The following is a 24,246-nucleotide window of genomic DNA, read 5'->3' as shown; positions in this document are numbered from 1 at the left end:
GTGTAAATCTACATTTGTAGAGTGTGTGTAAATCTACATTTGTAGAGTGTGTGTGTAAATCTACATTTGTAGAGTGTGTGTGTGTAAACCTACATTTGTAGAGTGTGTGTGTGTAAACCTACATTTGTAGAGTGTGTGTGTGTGTGTAAATCTACATTTGTAGAGTGTGTGTGTAAATCTACATTTGTAGAGTGTGTTTGTGTGTAAACCTACATCTGTAGAGACCATTGCTCCTGTGGGGCATTTGATTTATTAACCAATGCATGTTGTCACACATGTCCACCCCATCATGTGGCAGTCAAAATGCCCAGCTCAGCACAAGACATTTGGGAACATTTGTTGTTTGTCTCATTTTTTGGGTATTAACATTAGAATCATTCTGTATAACTTTACAGCAGAAAGATGGCAGCAGAGGTTTCCAGAAATGGCAAGATTGTTAGCACCTGTGCATTGCTGAATCGCACACAGACTGAAATCATACAAGAATGAGATCAGACAAAAAATGTATTTCTTAGATCTGCGTGACTCTTCCCAGTACAAACACAGGAAATAAAACGTGTGATTCATAGAGAAAACAAAAAGAGCAATTGTAAAAAATTGGGATGCCGATCGTATGAAAACCCAGTGAATCATCTTTATACGGTAAATAATATTCATCTGGATCCTAATATCAGTATTTTATGGACTATTTTTAACCCATTGGACATTGTGGAATTGTACAGGAACTAGTGGATTGATGTATTGATAAATAGCACCTGCAAAGCTAGTTATTCGTAACTGCATGCAGATGTCCGCTCCGAGCCATCTGTTTGCAATACAGGCATTGGACATATATTGTCGGTTAATGATGCAAAAGTTTTCTCGGCACATTCTGTCTGGGTGTTTTCCTTAAAACAACAGATTCCTTTTAAATATCGGAGCCATCCTGTTCATTTGAAATTGGAATCCAGCATTTTACAAATATGTGCAAGTATTCTGATTAGATAATTGTGTTTATCCTATGATTCGGCCCGGCTGTGGAACAAATAACTACAATAGAAAGCAGATTTTAGTTTTTCTTTTGTTGGTTAATTATTTTTTTTAACACGCCAAGGCACATATATATGTCACATGTTGCGATCTAGTGATGTCTTGCAGTACATGGGTTGAATAGATGAGATCTGTATATATTTGGTGTGGTAAATCCAGCCTAGTTCTGGTTCAAGTTGGGTTTCACTCAAGAAGCATCTGAGCTTTATTATGAATACAGATTTTGTAAATCATTAAGAACGAAGCTGTCTCTATGTATCAACAGGCGGTGCACATCAATAAATCCAGAGGAAAAAACAGTCGAGGTGCAAAAAGGTATAGGAGACCTCCCAAAGTTCCTAAAGGGTCCTGTAAGTATGGGCAATATAAATACCATGCACCGTGAGTTGGAGCCGTATCTGCAAATTCCAATGTATCAGTATTTCAAAGTTTAGTGAACAATATGGATTAACCATATGGATTAAAGGTAATCAAGTTTTCCATTATTTCACTACTAAGATTCTTAGTTATTGTATTACATCTAATAACCAGGAAACCAGGCTTAGATTGAGGAAAATTCTTTGTTTACTGAATAATCAGTTAAATTGACACTCCAGCCATCATATAGACTTTAATGTCTCTGATAGCAGAGAGGGTCCCTTAAAATTTCATGTTGTCCCCCTACTGTGCATGAGCTTCATTCAGCCGTGATATATTTACCTCCAGTCAGCTCTAGCTCATGGAGTACTTTAATATGTATTATTCTTTAGCAGGAAACTGACTGAAAGCAAATCATGAAAGATGACTGAAATGTTTATAAATGAAAACAGATTGTTTTTTGTAGCATTGAGCTTTATTATCACTGATTCCATTATAAATACAAATACGATAAGACGCAAAGTATCCCGTAAAATATCACGATATTGACCAGTGTATACTGGGGATGGTGCGGCTGGAGTCATAAGAACACATCAAGCTTCTAAACTCCTAAATTTATAAAACACTATAACAAAATACAACATAATGTTTATGAAATCATCCCTTGATGATATAGCCAACTAGTTTGGAGTGGTGAGGATTAGTGTGCATGTAAGTGGTACAAACCTTGAGTTAAATTGCCATTCCAAACATTTTTTATGCTTTTTTTAATAATTTGTTTAAATCTTATTCTATTTTAAAATTTGAGTGCTTAAATGTAAATTTAAAGATTTAATTCCTTGTGTCCTATATTCCAAAAATTATGCTAATCCTATTGAAAGGCATCAAACACCTTGTTTTCTTTTGTAAGCCAGCCATAAAACATAACTTTCTAGCGGTCGTAACCCAGAGATTTGTGGAAAGATGCTCGCTACTCATGTTTTTATATAGTGGTTTACTAGTCTCATATAGAATATGTACTTAGTTTGGGCTCTTTTAAAAACAAAATTCTGATTTGAAAAGACACAAGGAATACGGGCCAAAAAAAGTCAGAAATCCTATACGTGTACCGTTTACTCAGGAGATGTTTGGAACCGGAGAGAAAGTTCTCTGGAATTCAGTGTCTGAGAAAAGAGATGACAAACAAAAAAATGTTTAATTCAGTTTAGAGGTTCTACTTTCATGGGGCTGACTTAGAAGTCCGAAGCTGTACGAAATAATATTCACAGCATTGTGTGCATGAACGTGCAGACAGGTGGCAGCTGCTGTATAGGGATACTTGACACTCACATGAAGTTGTTTAGCGTCACAAATGTTTAATAAAGAGATCGTGTTTATAGAAAATGATTACATTCAGAAATATTCTAAGGACAGTGACCAAATTATAAAACAGTGTATAGGCACAAAGGGTGATTTATTCACTAAAGGGAGAGCTGTAAGTTGAACTCCCTAACTTCATTCATTATAAAGGGCCAACATTGACAAGTCTCTCTAGCAAGAGCTGGCCCTGTGTAATGCATAATTCAACGAGTGAAGAGACTTGATTGAGTATGCATGGCCAGGGAATCCTGCACCTTGTTGGATCTTCACAATGTGTAGTGAACTCAAGGAGCTGAAACACAACTCTTCCACAAATTCTCCATTTAGTGAATAGACCCAAAAACACAAAAGAGCTGTTCCACATACAAATCATGTTGAGTTCAATGCATGTTGCATAATGTTTCTGAGCTGCTGTTTAATTGTGTCACGGAAGCCTCTGTGACTTGGGGGGAGGCTGTATTTCCCATTATAGACGGTGGACCCCTGGATTGCATTGCATACTTCCAACAGGTGACAGTGGACAGTAATTACAGTGCGATATCTGGTTCCTTTGTTTGGATTTATGTTTAAGTCACTCTGTACCTGATTAGGGGTACAGGGTGGCAACAGTGAGAGAGAGCCAGAGCTCTCTAGATCCCCAGTTTCCCCCTTCCTCCTGCCTGTGTGACCAATATTATTGGTTCTGATGGCAGGATTGTGTAAGTTGGTGTGGTTTTCTGTTATTACTAATTTGCATATGATCTGCATATTGCAATTTCCATATGATGTGATGCATTCTGGTCGTAACCCAGCCTATTGAAAGGCTCTTGGAGGCTGGTGGTGATTGTTTCCTCAATAAAGTCAGTTCCTGTCTTACTTCGATACGAGTCCCGTCTTGTTATTGGGGTAAGCCTCGGTGCTGCCCTTGTCAATGAGGTAAAGAACTGTATTGCTGTACTTCTGTATAGTACAGTGCCGCCGAGGCTCCCAAAGAGCTACGATTCCTGGTGTCTCCATCGCTAGTCCTGCTTGACGGTTGAAGTTTTGTGTTCCCGGAGGCCACGGGGAGAAGAAAGGATCGCCTGGCCCGTGTACCCAATCGAGGTACAGGTAGTTCCCGTCAGAAATTCTATATTATATCTATAAATGAAGTCTTTAGCTTGTAGTTGAATGCTCATGTTCTTTAGCAGTTAGGGTGCCACAGAGGACCTGCTAAAAGGCTAAATGACCATTCTATGTGTCGAGTATTATACACCTGGGACCTTCCTATTTTGTTATGTCAGTAACCAAATTAGCAGGACACAAACCATTTGAGGTTCTACTTAATATATCATGAGTTGCGATGCCTCAGCACAATTTGATTATTGTTATTGGATGGAATGCAGCATGAATGGATTTGCCATGTAACCTGACAGGATTTGAATGCCTTTTTGAAGCATTTGGTCAAAAGCCCTCTAATCCCTTCTGTAGTTATTCCAGGAAGTAAGTGGAAATACACAAAATATGCTGTACACAAAAAAAGTGTCTGATAAATCGTCTTTTAAAGACTCTTAAGGTTTGGAAGTGGTGTATAACAGTTCTATCCTGATCTGGCTGTTATTAGTGACACATTATTATGAATGATTACTGAAAGTGGAGTTCAGACATTTTGGAGATCTAAGATTACACGTCAAACCACAAGAGGTTTTTGATTTATTTAACAACTGGGAAAAAAACATAAAGATCAGAAGACCCACAATGAACAACTGTGTTTGTTTTTGATTATTTCTGCCTTCTGAAATTAAATTTATTGTTTCCAATCAAAAACGACAGCTTTTTGTTTCTCCATCATATGTTTGCATCATCCAAAAATAACATTTTGAAACCATACTGACAAATGCTTTAAACAACCGGGGTTGCTTAAGAACAAAACAATGAAACAAAATGTTTTAGAACACTATTAAGTGCTGGCTCTCACTCCGAAGAGTATCATGAAACTGTGCGCTTTACATTGTTTCCATGAATTATAAATCAAAAATGATAAATGTTAGTTTTAATATGAAAAAAATCAAAAAGTCATGTTTTGCTGTTTGAAAAGAAAAACATGTTTCACTTACTCAATCTTGTGATAACCGTCTGAAATGATAGCATGAAACCGCTATATTGCCTTTATTGAACCCCTTAAGAACCGGGATTTTTTTTTTAGGGCTTTCTTTCGATACCAGTATTTTATTTCAAAAATATTTTACTCGTCTCCAAAGACTAATGAAAAAATCTGCTAAATAAATTCTAATATTTGTCCTGAGTTTACTTTTATTCTAGGATAAAAGGTCAATTTTAGGATTACGCACGCATTTTTTCGACTTTTTATAAAATAGTTTCTTGGAACTGTGTGATTTCCCTTATGATGTAATGGGACATTATTGGAGCATTATTTTTTTTATATATTTTTTTATTTGTTCATTTTTTTGTCATTAAAGGAATGCGTTTCCATGACATGCCTGGCTTGACAATTGTTGTCAAGGGGTTAATGTTCCCTGCAGTGCCTGCACAGTTTGATTGTTATTTTTGGGAAGGGTTTGGACATTTTTAATACAGCATTTAATTTTAAATGGGTTAAATTCGGTAGAATAGGGAGAACGGAAACTTTACTAATACATGGCGAAAAAGTAAATGCATACATTGACCAGGAATTTGATAATCTAGTTCTAGACTTAACTGACATTTTCAAAGTGAATGCTACAATGGATATCGGTACCGTATTATTACAATAGGAATAAATGATATGGTCCAATCAGATGAAACATTTCTTCAGTTGCTTTGGTCATTAAGACAACCAAAAAATATATTTTTTCTGAACAACCCATTGCTATAAATGAGAATATCTTGTAGAGATAACAGGAGGGAATGCAGTTTTCCCCTAAAACATTTAACTGCAATTAAACTAGAGAATGGAATTGTAAAGGAGGAGAAATGTCAGAACAAGAGGCCATAATCCAAAACTAGATGTTCAGAGACTTGGATATAATGCAAGTCCATTTCACTTTACTGAGAGGGTGGTGGATAAACACCTAACACCCTCCTGGCAGAAGTGGTAGAGGTTAATACAGTGGGGGAATTAAACATGGTATAAGCATATGGCTAATCTGAATCTAAAACAAGACCAAGTAGCGATTAAGGTCTGAGTCTCTACATCAGGAAAAATGGCCAACTAGATGGGCTGATTTTTATCTGCCATCAAGTTCTATGTTAGAACATTGTTCTCATAGCAATTACCTTGTTATACTTTTATATCATGTAATGTGTTGTTATTAACAAATAAACAGTTTTGTGATTTAACAAAATATAATTTAATAAAAGCAATTCTTTACAATGAAAGAAGAAAACCCTCCATAATCTCTTTACTGCTTTTTATTGTAGCACAAAAGAGAGTAACTTTTTTTTTTTTTTTTTTTTTTTTTTTTTTTTTTAAGGAAAGGGCTCACATATCAAAAAGACTTTGTTTCAATAGCCATCGGGCAGGAGTGGAATCCAAACGCAGAAATCAATATGACTAGATTTTGGTTACTCTGGGAAGTCTCTGACTTATCCCACATTGCCAGCAGAGATTACATCAATTGGGAAAGAAACTAGGCCAGGTCTTCCGAGATTTCATTGAACTGCGATACGTGTATCACGCTGTAGGATAAATGGATACAATCAATGTTCGTAATTGTTTAAATTAGACATAATTGCAGTGATTTATGAAACAGACGGTTATAAAATATGAAAAATTTAATGCACTGTAACACTTCCACAAAGCTTTGATATTATTCGTCCAGACTAAAGCACTTAATATAAAGATTAAAATATTTGGTGGATCGTAAGCAACATCGTCTAATAAAACAATGGTCTTTTTTATCTTAAAAAAATAATCTCTCTTCATGCTGGATTCATCCTAAAGCTGACATTATAATACATACTCCAGAAAACAAAACAGTTAAGATGTTAAGATACTAGCAATACTAAACCAGCCTAAAGGTCCCCAAAAACAGGGAAAAATAAAGAGTGTGGGGTTCAGATTTGTTTACCTCTGTAAACACCAGAATAATTTGTTTCAATTACCCATACTATTCTTTTAGATTGTAAGCGCATAAGCCCACCATGCTATTCATGAACGTTGTGTAAAAGTACCATAAAGCCGTTTAATCAGTAAACACATTTTACCGCGATTACTGTGGCTTTTAAGGCTGTAGGAACGCTGTGATGGACTCCTATCCAGCAAACATGCGCAGCTCCTATGAGGTATGAGACTAATTGAAAGCCTAAACTGTACAAGTTCAGGGCACCCCTGGCCAGCGCGCTTCGTATAATCACATGCACTGACGCGAGCCAATCAGAAGTGCGCAGGCGCAGTGAGTACCCGGCTTCGGTACAGACCTATAGGAGAGCGGGGCCTGCTGGGAGCAGAGGGAAATCGTCGCCGGCTTCCCGTGAGTGTGTTTTACCGTCCCACCCTGCCAATGTCCGTCTTTACGTTCACGTCTGGCACTTCCGCCCGCTCTCGGGGTGTCTGGTGCAGTGCGGCGTTCCAGGCTGCTAGTGTATGTGAAACCCTGGTGTTAATGCTCCTTAAATACGTCAGTTTCGTACATACATCCGCTTCTTTGCAGGATCATTAGCGATAACAGGTCGTGAAGTTGGACATAATGTTATATTTGAGCGGGAGTAGCTTGTGTATAAACGGGGTTTTCCGTGTAACCCCTCCCCCTCTATATGTATCAGGTAGACGGTGATGAAGACGTGTGTGTGCGGGATGTTACATCCTGCAGGCGGATTGTCACCGTGTCACATAACGTATGTTAACATTCGGTTAAGCGGCAGCAGCTATTCTCTCGTCATGGTGTCCTTTCTATGCCGGTGTATACAGGCTGCAGAAATCGGTCATCGGCCATTAATACAAATCTTCATCTTTTGATGAACTTAAGTGAATCACATGACTTTTTTTTTTTTGCGTGGGGATAATTAATGAACTGAGTTGCTATGAGGTTAATCTGAGTAGCTCATGCTTCTCTCTGCAGGGATTAATCTTCCCTAAAGCCCAGTTGATAGCAAATTGAAGTTCATCTGATCGCAACTCCTCGGGGCTTATTCACTAAAGGGAGAGTTTGCCAGAGAGTTGTTTCAGCTCTTTGCCTTTGCCATTCATTTTAAAGGGTTAATCCCAATAAGGTTCTGCCACAGAATGTGCTTGGCTGACCCTTTATAATGTATAGTTAAATCCGAGGGTCCCCCCCCCTCAGGTTTTCTCATCTACTGAATAATGCATTATACTGGGCTCACTAGTCCCCTTAGCAAGCGTTTGATTTTTATTAATATTCCCATCATATTCTGTAAAGCTGTACAATGGACAAGCAGGACACGAGAAGTACTGTTTCGCACTATTTGAACTTGTGTAAATAAGTGGAACCTACAGTGTATCAGTGTATAGTTTCTATTGTTCTTAAATTTATGAAATGTGTAATCTGGAAAATTCTGTGCCACATGGATGTTACAAAAGCGATTCTATGTATCACAGGTTCATTTGATGTATGTTACTTATAAATGGATTATTCAATTACTTTTATTTTTTTTTTATTCCAGCTGTTCTATAGGATGAAGAATGAAACAAACGTTATTTATTCACAGAGTGGAGGTGTCCTAGAAAACAAGTAAAACATGTGCGTATAATATTCTTTTCCACCTGGAATCATAAAACCGAGTGTTAAATCCTAGTTGTTACTCACATGTTTACACAAACTCACACGTGACTTTTGGCTCAACATCACCAGGGCCATTAGACAGTTTGAAGACATTTAGTTTGAGTGCAGGATGTACCTGTGTGTGTATATATATAATATATATATATATATATATATATGGACTTCAGATGGATTTTAAAAGGTTTATATATAGAGAAGGGAATAGTAATATACCTTACATACACATAGAATACTCGTAACACAATTATTGACACCTTAGGTAAATATGAGCAAAGAAGGCTGTGGAAAATTTGTCATGTTTAACATTTTCATCTTTTCTTCAAACAGTACACACAATTACTCTGCTCTCATGGATATCAAACAATTACAAATACAACATAAGTTTATCCAAAAAAAAAAAAAAGAAAAAATGTTAAATATATGTGTGGCACAATTATTGGCACCGTTTTAGTCAATACCTCCCTAGATAACAGCTCTGAGTCTTCTATAAGGTCTGGTGAGGTTGGAGAATACATGGCCAGGGATCTGAGATCATTCCTCCATACAGAATCTCTCCAGAGTCTTCAGATTGCGAGGCTGATGCTGGTGGACTCTCCTCTTCTGTTCGCCTCACAGGTTTTGTATGCGGTTCTAGTCAGGGGACTGTGATGGCCATGGTAGGACCATGATTTTGTGGTCAATAAACCATTTTGTTTTGATTTTGATGTATGTTTTGGATCATTGTCCTGCTGGAAGATCCAACCATGTCCTATTTTAAGCTTTCTCGATTGAGGCAGTCAGATGTTCATTTAATATCTGTTGATATTTGTTAGGATACAGGGCATCATGCACTCTAACAAAATGTCCAGTTCCTCTGGCAGAAAAACTGTCCCAAAACATTAAAGAGTCACCGCCATATTTAACGGTGGGTATGAGGTACTTTTCCATACAGCTACCTCTCTGTGTGCGCCAAACCCACCACTGGTGCTTATCTCCAAAAAACTCTAACTTTGTTTCATCTGCCCGTAGAACTCGATCCCATTTGAAGTTCCAGTAGAGGCTTTTTTCTTGAAACCATTCCAAACAGCTTGTTCCTTCCAAACGCCTCTTCACAGTGCGTTGAGACAGTATAGACACGCGTCCTCTTCCAGGTTGATTTATAACAATTCCAGTTGACTGGAACTTCCTAATTATTGCCCTGATGGTAGAAATTTTTATTTTGAATGCTTTTGCTATTTTCTTATAGTCATTTCCAATTTTGTGAAGCTCACAACCTTTTGCCGCACATCACGGCTGTATTCTTTGGTCTTGCCCATTTTGATGTATGACTAAGGGAATTGGGACTGTGTGTTTCCTAATATTTATACCCCTGAGAAACAGGAAGTGATGGTTAAGCAATTTCCTGTTCATAGTCACCCAGGTGTACTAAGAGTACTTCAAATATATGTTTCTCATATGAATTCAGGGAGGTGCCAATGATTATTTTATTTTTTTGGATAAACCTGTGTTGTTTTTACAATAATCTGATATTATATGCATGAGAACGGAATATATTTGTGTATTGTTTGAAGAAAAAATCAAAATGTTAAACAATAGACAATTTTCACAACATTCTTTACTCATATTTACCAAGGGTGCCAATATTTGTGGAGGGAACTGTAAATAGACTACACGTACTCATAAAAAGTTACTAGTTGCGTAGATACAATAGTAATAAGACATTACAACAATGTATTTTTAGATTACGTAATGTCAGTTTTTTGTAGTAAACCATAAAATAGTTATTTCTCTTTATGTTTTAGGTGCGCAGCCAGAAAATCCGACTCCTGGGTATCATCATGCGTTTCCCAGGAGTTCTGTGATAACTGACAATCACCATGGAGAAGGCTTTCAATTCATCAGAAACTTTGCCTTCTAAATCATCTCAGGTTGGAAGCAGAAAGGAGACCGAATCAGCCAAAGAACTGGAATCCAACAAAACCCAGGGCCAGAAACGGGTGGGCTTTGTGCTGGTGCACGCAGGTATTACGGCGCAGACGCCGAAATGTTAAGCTTTACTGCACTAGTTTCCAGCATTCAGAAGTTTTTATCTGTTTGCTTATATAACGGAACACTTCAATTTAGGTTTATTTTGGTACATTGAAAACCCATTGGTTGCATAAATATTCCACTCTCCCACACGGTAATATTTCGTAGAGCTGCCTTTTTTTGTAGGCGTTTTTGACTAAGTAGGAAGCAGCTTTGCACTCATGAATTGAGTGATTGTCACATTCTCCTTGGTGGGTTTGCTCGGGGTCGATCACGATGGCTGGATCTTGCTTGTGGATGGCTTTTTTTGGAAAAGTGGGTCTGGTATCGGTACTTTTACTGTGCCACTTTTTGTCCTTGAGCTGCTCCAATGTAGTTTGGATCATCATTCTGCTGAAGGCTATGTTTGCTAATGAACTGAAAGCAGGTTGTCTTGTAGGCACCGCTCGGTTACCCCCTTCGCTTGGTGAATAAATCCAAGCAGTCAGAAATACCATGCAAATATACATGTATGTGTGCATTTCCAGACAAAGCCTGGGCACATGTTCACAGGGATCTACACCAGCACATGGCTTTATTTATTTTATTTTTTAAACTTGTGTTAAACTTCAACAACCACTGTGTTTCTTGAAACATTAACGTTCTCATTTTTTTTTCTTATACAAATTCCCACACGCTAAAAAAACTCTGCTTTTCCAATTAATTCCAGAATAAGTTTAGTAGTTATTTGTGAAATAAATGCCAAATATTTTGTTTTATATGTAGGGTTTTATTTTTTTTAAAAAGTATCAAACTAATGGAGAACATATTTATATACTGCTATGCAATTAATACATTGAAGGAGTTTAAACATGCTTAAACAAAACACAAGTCTTTACAGCAGGAAAAATGAGAAATGAGCAGACTAGATGGGCCAAATAGTTATTTGTCATCAAATTCATTGTTTCTATGTAATAGAATCCTAATTCTCATGGAAAACTGTCTAAATAAAACTTAAAGCCGGCATTGTGAACTAATATGAGTCTATTGTTCTACTAAATCATTGTGTTTCTTTCTTTTTTTCCCTCTTTCTTGCCGCAGGTGCCGGTTACCACTCGGAGTCAAAAGCAAAGGAATACAAACATGTATGCAAACGAGCGTGCAAAAAGGTACTCTTCTACATGTAGTCAAACAAAGTACCAGGAGACCGGGACGTGGCTGCGCTGGAGTCCCAAAGGGATTATTTTGTTCTCAGCTTTGCCCAGTACTGTGATTTGAAGCATGAAAGCAGATGAGTTAGTTTGTTATTGATACGCTGTTTGAAATGAAGTAGATACACTTTTAGACCTCTACAGACCCAATTTAATACTATGTTTAAAAGTGAATCTGTAGGTCATCATGTGTCATAAAAATAAATTATGCCACTAGTAAGTTTCGATGGAGTAATATCAGTTAAAAAAATAAATAAATAATAATAATAATAATAAAATATATATATATATATATATATACACACACATATATATAACATATGTTAACTAGTTACAATAAAATAAATGGAATGGATATGCTGTATAATATACATACTTGACTTGCAAAGGTATAAATCCCTCTTGCCAACTCTCATTACTAAAGTAAAAACCGTCCCTTGCAATTTTATTCTGTAGGACATTTTATTTTAAATCTTTGACACTGAAAATGGTAAAGTGACTGGTTTTATTTCTCCGTATCATGTTGGGGATACGGTGTCCATCTTTTAGTTAACTGAAAACCGAGTAAGAATATATATACGTATTAGGAATATAATAATAGTAATCCCAGAGGTGTTTGTTTCAATTCGGTGCATGCTGCTGTTAATGGAAATGGTTTAATGTTTTAAAATACCCCGCTGACAGTTTCTGACGTTATGAGCTGCTGAAATAATGTGTAGGATTAGGATGGAAACATGAAATGTCCTTAGTGAGCAGTGCAGTCCAGCACAATTATACAGTTTAGGTTCCTGGGGATTTAATGCCTGCTCTGTCGTCATTCTCGCAGTTGGTATAAAGTCACCACTTCCAGCCGTTGTCTCTAACAAAAACCCTAAGAGTGCAAATCCCTGTGTGCTGTTCTACCGCACACAACCCTCACAATGTGAAAGTAATTGGGGGGGAAAATGGAAAAGAAGTATAAGAATTCACATATTTTACCTAACCATGGCCAGCTTACCTTTATCAGCGGAGCTTGGCTCCACTCCCTCCTGCATAGGGTGCATGGCTAGCACTAGGAGTGTGGGGGCTAAATGCCCCTTCCTTGATTCACAGCCACCATAGTATATCACTGAACATCGGGCAGCTGGCATTGCATGATCCATTAAAGCCTGAGTGCCATGTGACACAAGAACAAGAGGTGCTTGTACATATATTATATATACAGTGAATGTTTTTTTTATATATATATATATATATATATATATATATATATATATATATATTGCACTATGTAAATGTGCTCCTGGCCAAAATCTGAGGTATTGTTACGCTTTGTCTCTTCACTAAAGGGAGAGTTGTGTTTTTCCTCGACTTCATCGTATATTATGAAGCGCCAACCCCAATGAGCTTCTGTCATATGGACAATTTGGCTGGCCTTCTATAATGTATAGTTAAATCAGCACGATTTCTTCTGTCTCCTTAGTTAATTATACAGGGTCAGCTCAGCCCTTTTTGCAGGCTATTAAGAGTGTTGGCCCTTCATAATGAGTAGTGAAGGTAGGGGGTTAAAAACCACATTTACCCATTTAGTGAATAGACCCCACTGTCAGAGTAGTTAATGTGTTATGCCGTCACCTGCTGTAAATGTATTTGCACCTTGTGTTTATGTGCTTACCAGTTTATTTCTTACGTTAAAGGGTTTACCATTAATTAACCCCTTAATGACAAATGTACGTGTACATGTACAGGCTCAAAATGCATTGTTTTCAATGGGTTTAGGGACCGCCCATTGTCCTTAAGGGGTTAAATATCCTTTTTTTATTTTGGCATCTTGTGTGTTTACCTACTATATTTATCAATGGAAAAAGCATCAGAAGGGGCGCAAGAAAACAGGCCTAAAAATAATGTAGCCTTGGTGGTCCACATGTTTATCTACTGTCATCATTATGCGTTCCTTTCCATGTTAATATCTCAAGTTCCACCTAGGGACAAATGAAGTTTTGAATTAAAATAGTTAACCAAATGTTTTTCTTTAAGATGTTTTCAGTTTCCCGATGGCAGTAAAGGAGTATCTTGTGCTAAGTGATTTTTTTTCTTCTTCTTCTCTGTGTGTAATTTAAATTGCACACACATGCATTACACATTAGAGAAGTATGCGGCTCCATTTTTGGAAGGAACGAGACACCAGTGTACTAGTTTTTGTCTTACAAGAGCAATTTATTGCATAACCTGTGCCGCCTCTCTCAGCGTGGAGAAAAATATGTCCTTTTGGCCGATGCGGGAGAACTAAAGCAAGTTTCTTTAATAGGAAGTCTGAGTTTCTGCCTTGCTTCGGAAGCCAGCGAGAAGTGTAATTTTGGCAAATGAGGAGACGTTTATGGCACCGAAGACATAAAGAAGAATATTTATGGGAATCGGGGGGAAAATTTTGTAATGAGTAACTATTTTTTTTTTTTTACTAGACTGGCCATTCTTTACTAAAGCAATATTTCCTGTTCATACTCACAAATGTGTGAGCAGCTTGACCTTCGTGTTATGGAACGCTCAGTCCACATCCGTCCAATTTTGCGATAACTTAGACAGTGAATCAGAACTTTAAATCAAGATGTTAACATGCCAGACTTCTATTAATCCCATCGAGCTTGGAGGGCAGGTTTCCCAAATGGAATATTTTATTCAAGAATAATTGAGTGCTCGTTTCGGGTTCATTTTGTTTTATGCGTGTATAATTTGGTGATGCGGTCACTTTTTGTTCCTTCGGCGGATTTTATCATTTTTTTCCTAATGTTCTTAGCACCTTTTTTATGGTTCATAGCAAAGGTCACTGTTAGGGCCAAACGCATTACCGCACCTGACGGCATAACAGAGAAAATGCACATTCCCCTCCTGTACAGGGTATTGAAGTCTTCTCGCCTTGGAAGTGAAGCACGTTATCCATATGACAGTGGCTGACCATCCAGACATATCATTTTGCTGTCATCCTGTGTTGTTTGGATAATGTATAAAGTGGAAAAGCAACGCTGGGTAGCTGAGCTTAAACTGATCCACTGACTTCCACAATATTATTCTGCTTTTCTCTATTTGGCAGAACCTTGGGTTGAAAGATGACACCATGATACCACCTGCATACCTTCCATGTCTTATATCCAAGTATTTACATTTCATACAAACAAGGAATTAACAAACAAGATGGCTTGTCTGTTATTTTTGTGGTAATGATAGATAATGTAGTGTTCTCTGATGTTCAATAAGTTGTGCTTATTGCTTGATAATAACTCCTACTGTCTTTTCCTTAACAGGCAATAGAAAAACTGCAGGCTGGGGATCTTGCTACAGATGCAGTGACTGCAGCTCTAGTTGAGCTAGAGGTTGGTATAAAGTGCTTTGTCTCACCCCTAGCATATGATGTGATTTATATGTGTGTGTGTATACTGTATTTGCTCAATTATAAGAATTATAATTATAAGTTTAATAAAAACTATGATTGGAAAATTATTTTATTGTTTATTTCCTTTTATTTGCCAACCTGCTCCCAGTTAGGCACATCTGCCCCCCCCAGATATGCTTTATATGCCACTCTGCCCCCTCAGAAATGCCAGATACCCCCCTATATGCCACTCTGCCTCCCTGATATGCCCTTTAACCCCTTATTTGTCGATACCCCCTATATGTCACTCTGCCTCCTTGATATGCCCTTTAACCCCCTATATGCCACTCTGCCTCCGGAAGGTCATGTGATGCTGGCGCTCCATCATAGAAGCCCCCAGAGGAAGTGACGGCAGCAGCAAAGGCTGCCAGAGAGAAGGATCCGGGTCCCCTGCAGCGCTGCGAGGGATCTGGACCTTAGTCTTGTAGTCAGACCTCTATTTGAGGTCTGATTAGAAGATGACCTTGACTATATTATATTATTTGATTAGGTTACATATGTTATCCATGTTGTGAACCTACAGGACTGTACAAACATGTTAAGGCTTGTCTTGAGTTATTTGTAAAATGTTATCACTAAAGCATAATAAGCTATAGATTGTACTCAGACCCCCTGGGCTGATGGTGTAAGTCATGTTCTGCGTAGTAGAAATGTGGGCACTTAATTTAATTCCTGGTTAGGACAAAGATAACCAAAGACAGGAGATATGCAGACAAATACTTCCAATGCCGTAGGATGTGCAGTTGAGTCATTTCATGGCGACTCCTTTCTATGTTTTTGTTGTGTAATTGTCTTTGTGGTCAGGCAAAATTTGTTCCAGAAGACTTGGCATCTTAGTAACCTCTATAGCATTCCATAGTTGTAGTAAATTTTTTATTGTTTGCTTACTGGGGAATGACGACCTGGGTCTGTGGAATTTTTTTTTTTAATAATGGACGGTATGGGATGAGGCTTAATTGCCCTTTTGCTTTAGGCAGAGGAGAAAATGTTTTTTTTTCTTTTTTGGGCATGTCAATTTAATGGCAGACATACTCTTTCAATAAACAATACAATCATAGGATCCAGTGATCTATTTAAAAAAGACTTAAAACCATAGTGATTTAGATACATGGAGCTGAAATTGGCTTTGGAATCATGTTTGTAATTGATTTTACACATTTAAATTGTATTTCTGTGTAAAAATCCTCAATTCATATTTTTTTCCTTTTTCTGTAAAATTGTTCCATTTTTGTAACTGTTCTCGAACATCTTTTATACCTACCGATATGACGCAATTAATTGCTTATTTGAAAGTTTATTGTGGATTTGTTAAAATTCTCTGATCTAATCTAATCTGTCCTGTTTGAAAGTAACCATATAATCTACCCTCTCCTTGCAGGCCCCAAAAATCATATATGCAACTGTTCAAAAGTTTGGGGTCTTCTAGCAGTTTTAATTGAAAACAAGAAAATTCGTAGCTGTAACATAATTACAAAAATTTTCTAACCATCAATTAAACGTTTAAACTTAAACTTGTTATCAATGTCTACACTGTATTGCTGATCAGTTTCATGTTACGTAATTCTCCGATTATAAGACAGCCCCCCCCCCCAAATTTGAGTATTAGTTTAGGAAAAAAAAGAAAAAGCCTGAATATAAGAATACCCTATAGGAAAAAAGTTTTACTAGTAAATATTAATATACATGTAAACTATTTTTTATTTAATTTGCCACTCTGCCCCCAGACTTACCAATGCATCCTCAGACTTTCCGCCGTGCTCCACACTCCCTGGTGTATAGTGGGGCAGCTGGTGGATGTCTGCGCGATGTACGTCGGCAACCTCTGCTGCTGCCCGGCATTTCCACCAGAGCTTCCATAGCTCCGTCATAAAAGGTCATGTCTCGCTGGCGCTCCGTCATAGAAGCCCCGGCGGAGGTCTTCCCAAAACTGCCAATCGCTAAATTAGAAATAATTCCATTAAAGAGCTGATTGCAAAGCCCTTTCTTGAGTTCTGTGAAGCAGTTTGGTTTTAAGACTTAGAACCTTCACAATATTCTTTGCAAGAGAGATGCCTTCTGTCAGCCGAGATGCTTCTTTAATGTTTTAATAGAAATCTTGTGTAACTATCGAGCAGGAGGCTTGTGCCACGCTTGTAAAAATCCAGGAAAATCAATCCCACACAATGGCTGTACTGTTGAAAGGCCTTTTTGTAACGCACGTCATTGATTGCTAAAACACATTTTTGTGTTGAATGAATGAAGTAAATATATTTTCATGTATACCTAATGGTCCTGTTCCAACAGAAAAATATTTTACCATCAAGGCCTTTGCTCTTGAATGTAAAAGTATCACTTTTGTTATAACTCTTAGGGGCTAAATGCTCATTCTTTCACCTTCACACGCTTCTTCAACACTACCTGAATATGTTAAAACACCATTTTAGGGGTTCATCCCCACATTCTCCTCTGTGTGAGCAATTATTTTAAAACTACTTTCTCCAGTTTTACCAGAACATGTCCAGTTTACAGTTTATCTATATATATACATATGCACATGAGGAATTCTGTATTAATATTAAACTCTGGAGCAATGTGAAGCAATCACTATAGCAACCAAAGGAATGCGCATACTGTCTAAAGTTTGGAAACGTTCTTTATGCCTTCCCTCATTGTAACTTTATAGTTGGGACGTGTTGCCTTGTGTACCGACTACACAAACATAAATAAACCTTTGGGGAACTCTACCCTTTTCATCTTTGATTTCCCTCTAATACATCATTTATATTGTGATAATGCATTGAAAACATGCCTTTTGATCAGACGAACCCCACTTAAATATTAATGAATGAATGAATGAACCCCACTGATCTTGTTTGTTAGTCACATGCTTGATTTTCAGACATAGGTATATAGAGCGCATGAACTGATTAGTCCAAAAAGACTTCAACTACTACACAATATATATGGTTCACATGTGTGACCTCAGATGTGCATCCAGCGGGGAAGAGATTGCTGTTGGGAAGCCTCAGCTTGTGTATTTGTTGTTTGATTACTTTGTGCTTCTTTATTTTTCTGTTAATCAGCAATTGCGGGAGAGGAAGTATGGCCTTTGTTTCTCATTTGAGGACCTAAAGAACGTTCTGTTAGCTCTATTTCATACACAGTCTCATTTTTAATCTTTTTAGATGATCCCATTTACGAATTCGATGTGGAAGAGCACGATCCTTCGGGCTTCCTTCACAGAGTCTAAACAAGGACATTAAAATAAAGCGCATTTAAACATTTTGAATTGTCTGCGATATATACTATATAATCTTATTTCTAGACCGCATTCATCACCTCTAATTAATTTTGAAAGCTTAGAAAACATGATATACGGACACTTTATTGCGTTCCTCATACGATAGTAAGTAAAAACATATTGTGTTAGTTATAAAGCCAACCCTGGTACGGGTCTGGTGAAAAGTGCTACATTTTTGTCAGTAAAAGCATTCCATTGAACCAACCCCTTCTTTCCTTGTGATGGACCTACATGTTGCAATTGTAACAGAATTGCTCCAACATGCCATGCATGGTGTAATTATTTAAAGGGACAGTTTAATGTCTCTGGCATCCCCCACTGCAGAAGAATGCATATTAAAGTACTCTGCACACAGCTAAACCTATGCATTAAAGGTTCATGATTTAGATCATGTAGCCAAATTTAAAAGTGCCTTCTGAATGGTTCTGTATTGTAAAGCCGTAAAGAGCACTCCAACCCTATTTCATATTTAATATTGGTGTCCTTTCTGCGTGGGTTGCAGTGCATTTTACTACGTGTATTTCTTGCAGGAATTATTCAGTTGTAGAAATGAGAATGAGACTTTGGTTTTGAATTAATCCACCAGCTACCTTCAAAAGTAGGGAGCATTCATCTTGTACATGCAATGACTTAGGGCCTAGAGCGGCACCAGTCCCCCTGGTACCAAACTGGTTGGCAGATCACCCCCCCCGTGTCCCGCTGAACAATGGGCCGGTTACAAGGGAGATTGCTGATCTCCAAAAAAGCGTACAGCATACTCCTTCAGTAGAGTCAGCCGGGGAGGAGAAGAAATTAATGAACGTACTTCCAATATTCATTAAAGAAATAACTTTTCAGAAGGAGACCCTCTTTCTTTACGTTTCTCTCTGCTTCTAAGATTCTGTTACTTTTCTATAGTAGGTTGTTTGCAGAGAAAGATTTATGTATCTGGTTTTCTTTGATTTGTGCATTTCTTTAAAATTGGCCACTTTTCTTATTAGGTTATGGCTCTATTGGGAGATTAAAATGTTTAATTTTTGCCATATGTAATGTACGGCAATTTTGAATCCCAGATTTATATTGTAAGTTATTTGTAAGATCTTCATACCAAGAGTCATGATGTCATCTGTGGTTTAATTGTTTCTTCACATCGCGTTATGTATTGAACAGCGATGGCTTAGGACAGGTGATAACACTAAATGTGTTGGGATTCATGTTTGGGTTCATGAAGGCCTCAAATAAGGAAAAGTATTCTTATAAGCAAAGTGTGCATGTGTATGTAATATATATAATCTGAATCATTTTAAACATTGGCTTTATAGCACAGTTGTATTATAATAATTGATTTATCTTGTTTTATATGTTAAATTTACTCTGTTCTCTACATTTAGGATTCTCCTTTCACAAATGCAGGAATGGGGTCAAACTTAAATCTTTTGGGTAAAATAGAATGTGACGCCAGCATAATGGACGGCAGATCTTTAAGCTTTGGAGCAGTGGGGTCACTGAGTGGTAAGACCAATAAATGTATTATTTTGCGTTATCGCACCATTGTGAGCAATCCGTATTAATTAGAAAAAGTTGTGGGCTAGTTAGTAAGTTGACACGGAGATAATTGGGATGTAATTCCTCATACAATCTCCAGGGTGCTTAGAGTAACAAGAATTTTATGAAGCATTTAATCCTTTTCTGTGTTCTTGTATGGAGTTTCTCTGCATTCTCTTCTTGTAAATGTTTTTTGGACGGGATTGGATGGTAGACATTTAGTGTGTGGTCTTCCACATGTGTTTTGCATATCTTATTTACAGGGCTACTTGCTGTACTTACTGTGCCAGGTTTAATGTTCCCAGCCGTCCCCCGATCACGCATCGCTTGGGTAATGCCATTGTATTTTAGAGCTTCTGGATTCAAGGAGAAATCTGCCTTTTGGAGTAGAGAAGGAAGTTTCCCTTCATTGAGGGTTTTGCCTTCTTTTGGATCAAACGCAGGAAGAATAGGTAGAAGGGTTGAGCTTGATGGACGATTTTCCTATTTTATTTTTTTCAACCTAAATTACTATTTAACTATGTATATCCCACATTGCACTGCACTGTTATCCGGACAGAATTCCACTCTCTTGACCAAATCATTATAGTTATGAACCCTGTGATATGAGATTTGAGAGATATATTTAAAACATGGAACATATGTATTAAAGAATCCAGAGAGAGCAGCCATCATAACTATTTATTTGTCACAGGTGTGCATAACCCTCTTCCTTCCTGTTAACCCGTTCCTTCCCTTTAGTTACGTTTGATTTTAAAGGATTAGAAAGTGAGATGTTTATCTAGCAGAGTAACAGTCATTCTTGAGTAAATGTGATTATACAATAAGCTGCACAAGTCAGCGTGTTTTAATTGCCTATTAATTGCTTATGAACGTATATGAATGTTAATACATATATAAGAAAACCATATAGTGGTATTTATAGTATTTAAATCTTATTTTCCTAAAGGAATCAAAAATCCAGTGTTGGCGGCAAACAAGTTGCTCTGTGAAGGACAGAAAGGAAAGCTCTCAGCGGGCAGAATTCCTCCCTGGTAATTCATATGTTCTAGGTTTAGACTTCAAGGTTTAATATGTGTATAATTTCCAGATTTCCATTATCCCTTTCCCATGAGTTATGTTTTTTTTTTTCTTTTCACTTTGTTAGTTTGTTCGCAGGACACTTGTGAACAAATCTTTGGGAACGTCTTGTCCAATGGTTGATGTGCAATGTATTAATTGCCTGCTCTCTTGACGCTTGTATGAATACTTTGGACATTACATGTTCTTTATTCCGTGTTCTGCCGTAGGCAGCAAAACATTGAATGTCCAATTTGAAATGCACAATATTTTTAAGTAATGATCCTTTGTGTCCTACTTTGGCTTAGTCTTATTTGGGTTTCTCTTTTTATGTAGTGTTCTTGGAAAACAGTCTTTTTTTTTTTATTTTTATTTTTTTTACTCTTCTAATTTGAGTCTTTATCTCCGTCAAAGGAAAAAACTATTTTTTGGAAGATGTTGGATCGATGTTCGAATACCTTGGAAGGCATATAATGCAATTTAAAAACATTTGCCTGACAAAAAAGAAAACTTCCAGAAATAATAAGTTAAAATAAATTATTAGCAAAAAGCAATGCTTTTGAATAGTACAGAGGATTTTTTTTTTTGGTTAATGGCTTTATTCAGAAAAACTATTGGCGTTGTCTCTTTAATACTGTGATTCAGCTCTCTTTACTTGGCCAGTAAAAACACAGCTCGTATACCTTGTAACAACTGCTTGATATTTAATATTTCTAGAGCATGACCAGAATCTTAAGCTTCCAAAATTAAATGTAGGGAAATATGGCTATGCACGTTGTAAGTCATGCTCATGTTTCCACCAATCTTATGATCGGCTCCAACTGTCTGATTTTAGTAATAATCGAGTCAAAGATCAAGTGTTACTATATCCTCGTGTTAAGTGCCAAACGGGGTTCTTTATCAACGACTTGTTTGTTCCGTGTTTAGTTTTTCAACAGTTATTTGTTACGCATTTATTTTTTGTGCGTTTCTCCATTCTATAAATGTTGAACATGTGGAGAATAACTTTTCTCACCCAGTTCTTGAGGTCTAAAGAAATGTCTATACTTAGCACAATATGTTCAATAATTCCAATTCTAACTTTAGAAACCCTTAGGCTCTCGTGTGCCCAGGACATCGAAAAAAGGAGAAAGTTACAGTAGCAGATATATAAGCGTGCTTACAGTATAAATAATTAATACAGATGTTTAATTACATTTTATGAAGTTAGGCATAGCTTTAATTTGTATTTATTTATTACTGAAGATCCATTGTACATGGAGAGGACATACACGTGTTTAACAGTGATCTCTGTGGACAAATAACATTGTATATTTTTAAAGCCGGCCTTTGGCGTTCCGCGATGGAAGAAGTAGAAGTTACATGGTGTTTTAGCTGCCTGTCACACCTACACTACCGCTCAAAAGGTTTAGAGTCACTTTGCTGTTTTCATGTTACTTAGTTACATGTTACTTTCAATTAAGTTGACTTAGTGAACACAATGTGTCATTGGAACACATGATAAAGGGCCTCTGTACACTTATGAGGATATTCAATTAAAAATAAGCCTTTCCAGCTACAACGGTTGTTTATAACATTAACATCTATACTGTATTTCTGATTCATTTGGTGTCATTTTAATGGACAAAATGTGCTTTGATATAAAAAGACACTTCTAAGTGACCCCAAACTTTTGAATGGTAGTGCATATGGCATACATTTTAATTGTAGAATCAAATCGTACACCCTGGTTATCCCATAAAATGTATTTGTTATTCTTGAAACATAGTTCACCGGTGGGTTATCTTTGTAGCTTTAGCATTTCTATTGAACAAAATCCTCACATCACAGCGCCGGGACATATCGGAAGCGCCTTTCTATCTGTAGTTGCTGTTTTTATATATATATAATTTTTTTTCCACGTAGCTTTATTAACGTTAGCATACATTTATTTCTCCTTTCACATGACCTTGGCTGAAGAGCCTCATTTTACGTAACATTTACTGCACCAGCAGATTCCAGATTACAATATTATAAACCATGTACAGTTTGACAGTAACATATCATCATATGCCGAGAACGACTGCTACAGAACAGTCCCTGCCCTTGTGAGCTTTCAATCTATTAACATTCAACAACACAAAATCAGTGTTGGATTATAAATAGCCGACAGGTACTACTACAGTCAGTAACACAAGTAATATGTCTGTGTTCTTTGTATTTGCAATGTGAAAATGCGAACGCAAATGTTGACTGCCTTCTACCATTACCTGTATTCATCTTTGTTTTAAGTAGTCAAAGATGCTTTGGAGTTGTCAGTTGTCATTTTTGACTCACCTGTAGAGCCTCAGCATCGAGATGTCTGTTAGTGATCAAGAACCCTTCACTGTAGATTTTAAATTACACAAAGCCCACATTTCCAATCGCTTTTTTAAATTTATTCTTAGGATCTAGGCAGCTCTGTTATACTTCCAATTCACGTTTTGTGAGCATGATTTGTGTCCGAAGAGACCAGGTTGTTTCCAAAAGTACTGGCTTAATATTTCATCACTTCGAGTTCAGGCCAGGAGAGTAGAAGTGCCAACCAGCCTCACTTTGCCAGCTAGATGACAGACTTCGGCTCTCAACAGCACCATTCAGCTCCAATATCCTGAATCTCTGCATATTTTACAGATAATATATCTTTATTTAAAAAAAAATACTTTCCTTGGGTCATCAACAAAAATGTGCAGCCCGTGTGCCAGAAAGCATACTTTATGGTTATTAAAATTGTTGAAAGGAAGCCGGCAATGCGTGTGCACCTAACACAGGTTTCATTATTTCACTTGCGGAGAGGCGTCCAAGCTTTGGTCCATCCGCCATATAGGTCTGATAAAGTTCAAGGAGGTGGGCAGCTTTGGACACACAAATATGTGTAGCGTGTTGCAAAAGGCTGGCGGTCGGCTACTCACTCTATTTAGTGTTTGTGTTTTCTTTGGTTGGTTGGTTTTTTACCTGCCCATTCAGGATCACTGTAATTCCTTATAATACCTTATATTATGATTATAGTGCGGGGTTCTGCATGTGTGAGCTTACAATGAATAAGAAGGTTGGGGAGGAATGAGACTGAAGGAGGGCTAGTAATGCGGCGATCTCAAAGGTAAGGGTTTCTAGTAAGCATTTAAAGTGCGAGTAAGTAGACGAAAGTTTGACAGAACAGGGTAGAGAATTCCATGGAATAAGGAGAGCACCAGGTAAAATCCTGGATAAGTGGGAAGAGGGGATTATGGTGGAAAAGAGAAGCAAGTTGTGGCCAGAGGCTATACTACGCTGAAGACAAGTGATAGAGATTCCATTTAATTACACAGGGTTAGGGAA

The 24,246-nt window shown here is 37.4% G+C and overlaps 1 protein-coding gene across 5 annotated transcripts in view; it reads left to right on the top strand.

Annotated features, from left to right (window-relative positions):
* Positions 1-7,095: 7,095 nt before the first annotated feature.
* The window catches only part of TASP1 (taspase 1), a 73,358-nt gene continuing 56,207 nt past the window's right edge, over positions 7,096-24,246 (top strand). For 4 of the 5 annotated variants that reach the window (XR_008351200.1, XM_053461356.1, XM_053461354.1 and 1 more), the window contains exons 1-7: positions 7,096-7,175; positions 8,337-8,402; positions 10,226-10,445; positions 11,532-11,599; positions 14,920-14,988; positions 19,698-19,818; positions 20,801-20,885. Coding sequence is in view for 4 of the 5 variants with exons in the window: in XM_053461356.1 (XP_053317331.1) it covers positions 10,301-10,445; positions 11,532-11,599; positions 14,920-14,988; positions 19,698-19,818; positions 20,801-20,885 (488 nt within the window). In the remaining variant the exon portion in view is untranslated. Of the gene's footprint in view, positions 7,287-8,336; positions 8,403-10,225; positions 10,446-11,531; positions 11,600-14,919; positions 14,989-19,697; positions 19,819-20,800; positions 20,886-24,246 lie in introns of all 5 variants that reach the window. The other variant, XM_053461353.1, reaches the window with a different exon arrangement.

The sequence above is a fragment of the Spea bombifrons genome, chromosome 3 (assembly GCF_027358695.1).
Source record: "Spea bombifrons isolate aSpeBom1 chromosome 3, aSpeBom1.2.pri, whole genome shotgun sequence".
Taxonomy (NCBI): domain Eukaryota; kingdom Metazoa; phylum Chordata; class Amphibia; order Anura; family Pelobatidae; genus Spea; species Spea bombifrons.
This window is presented reverse-complemented; position numbering and strand designations above follow the sequence as displayed.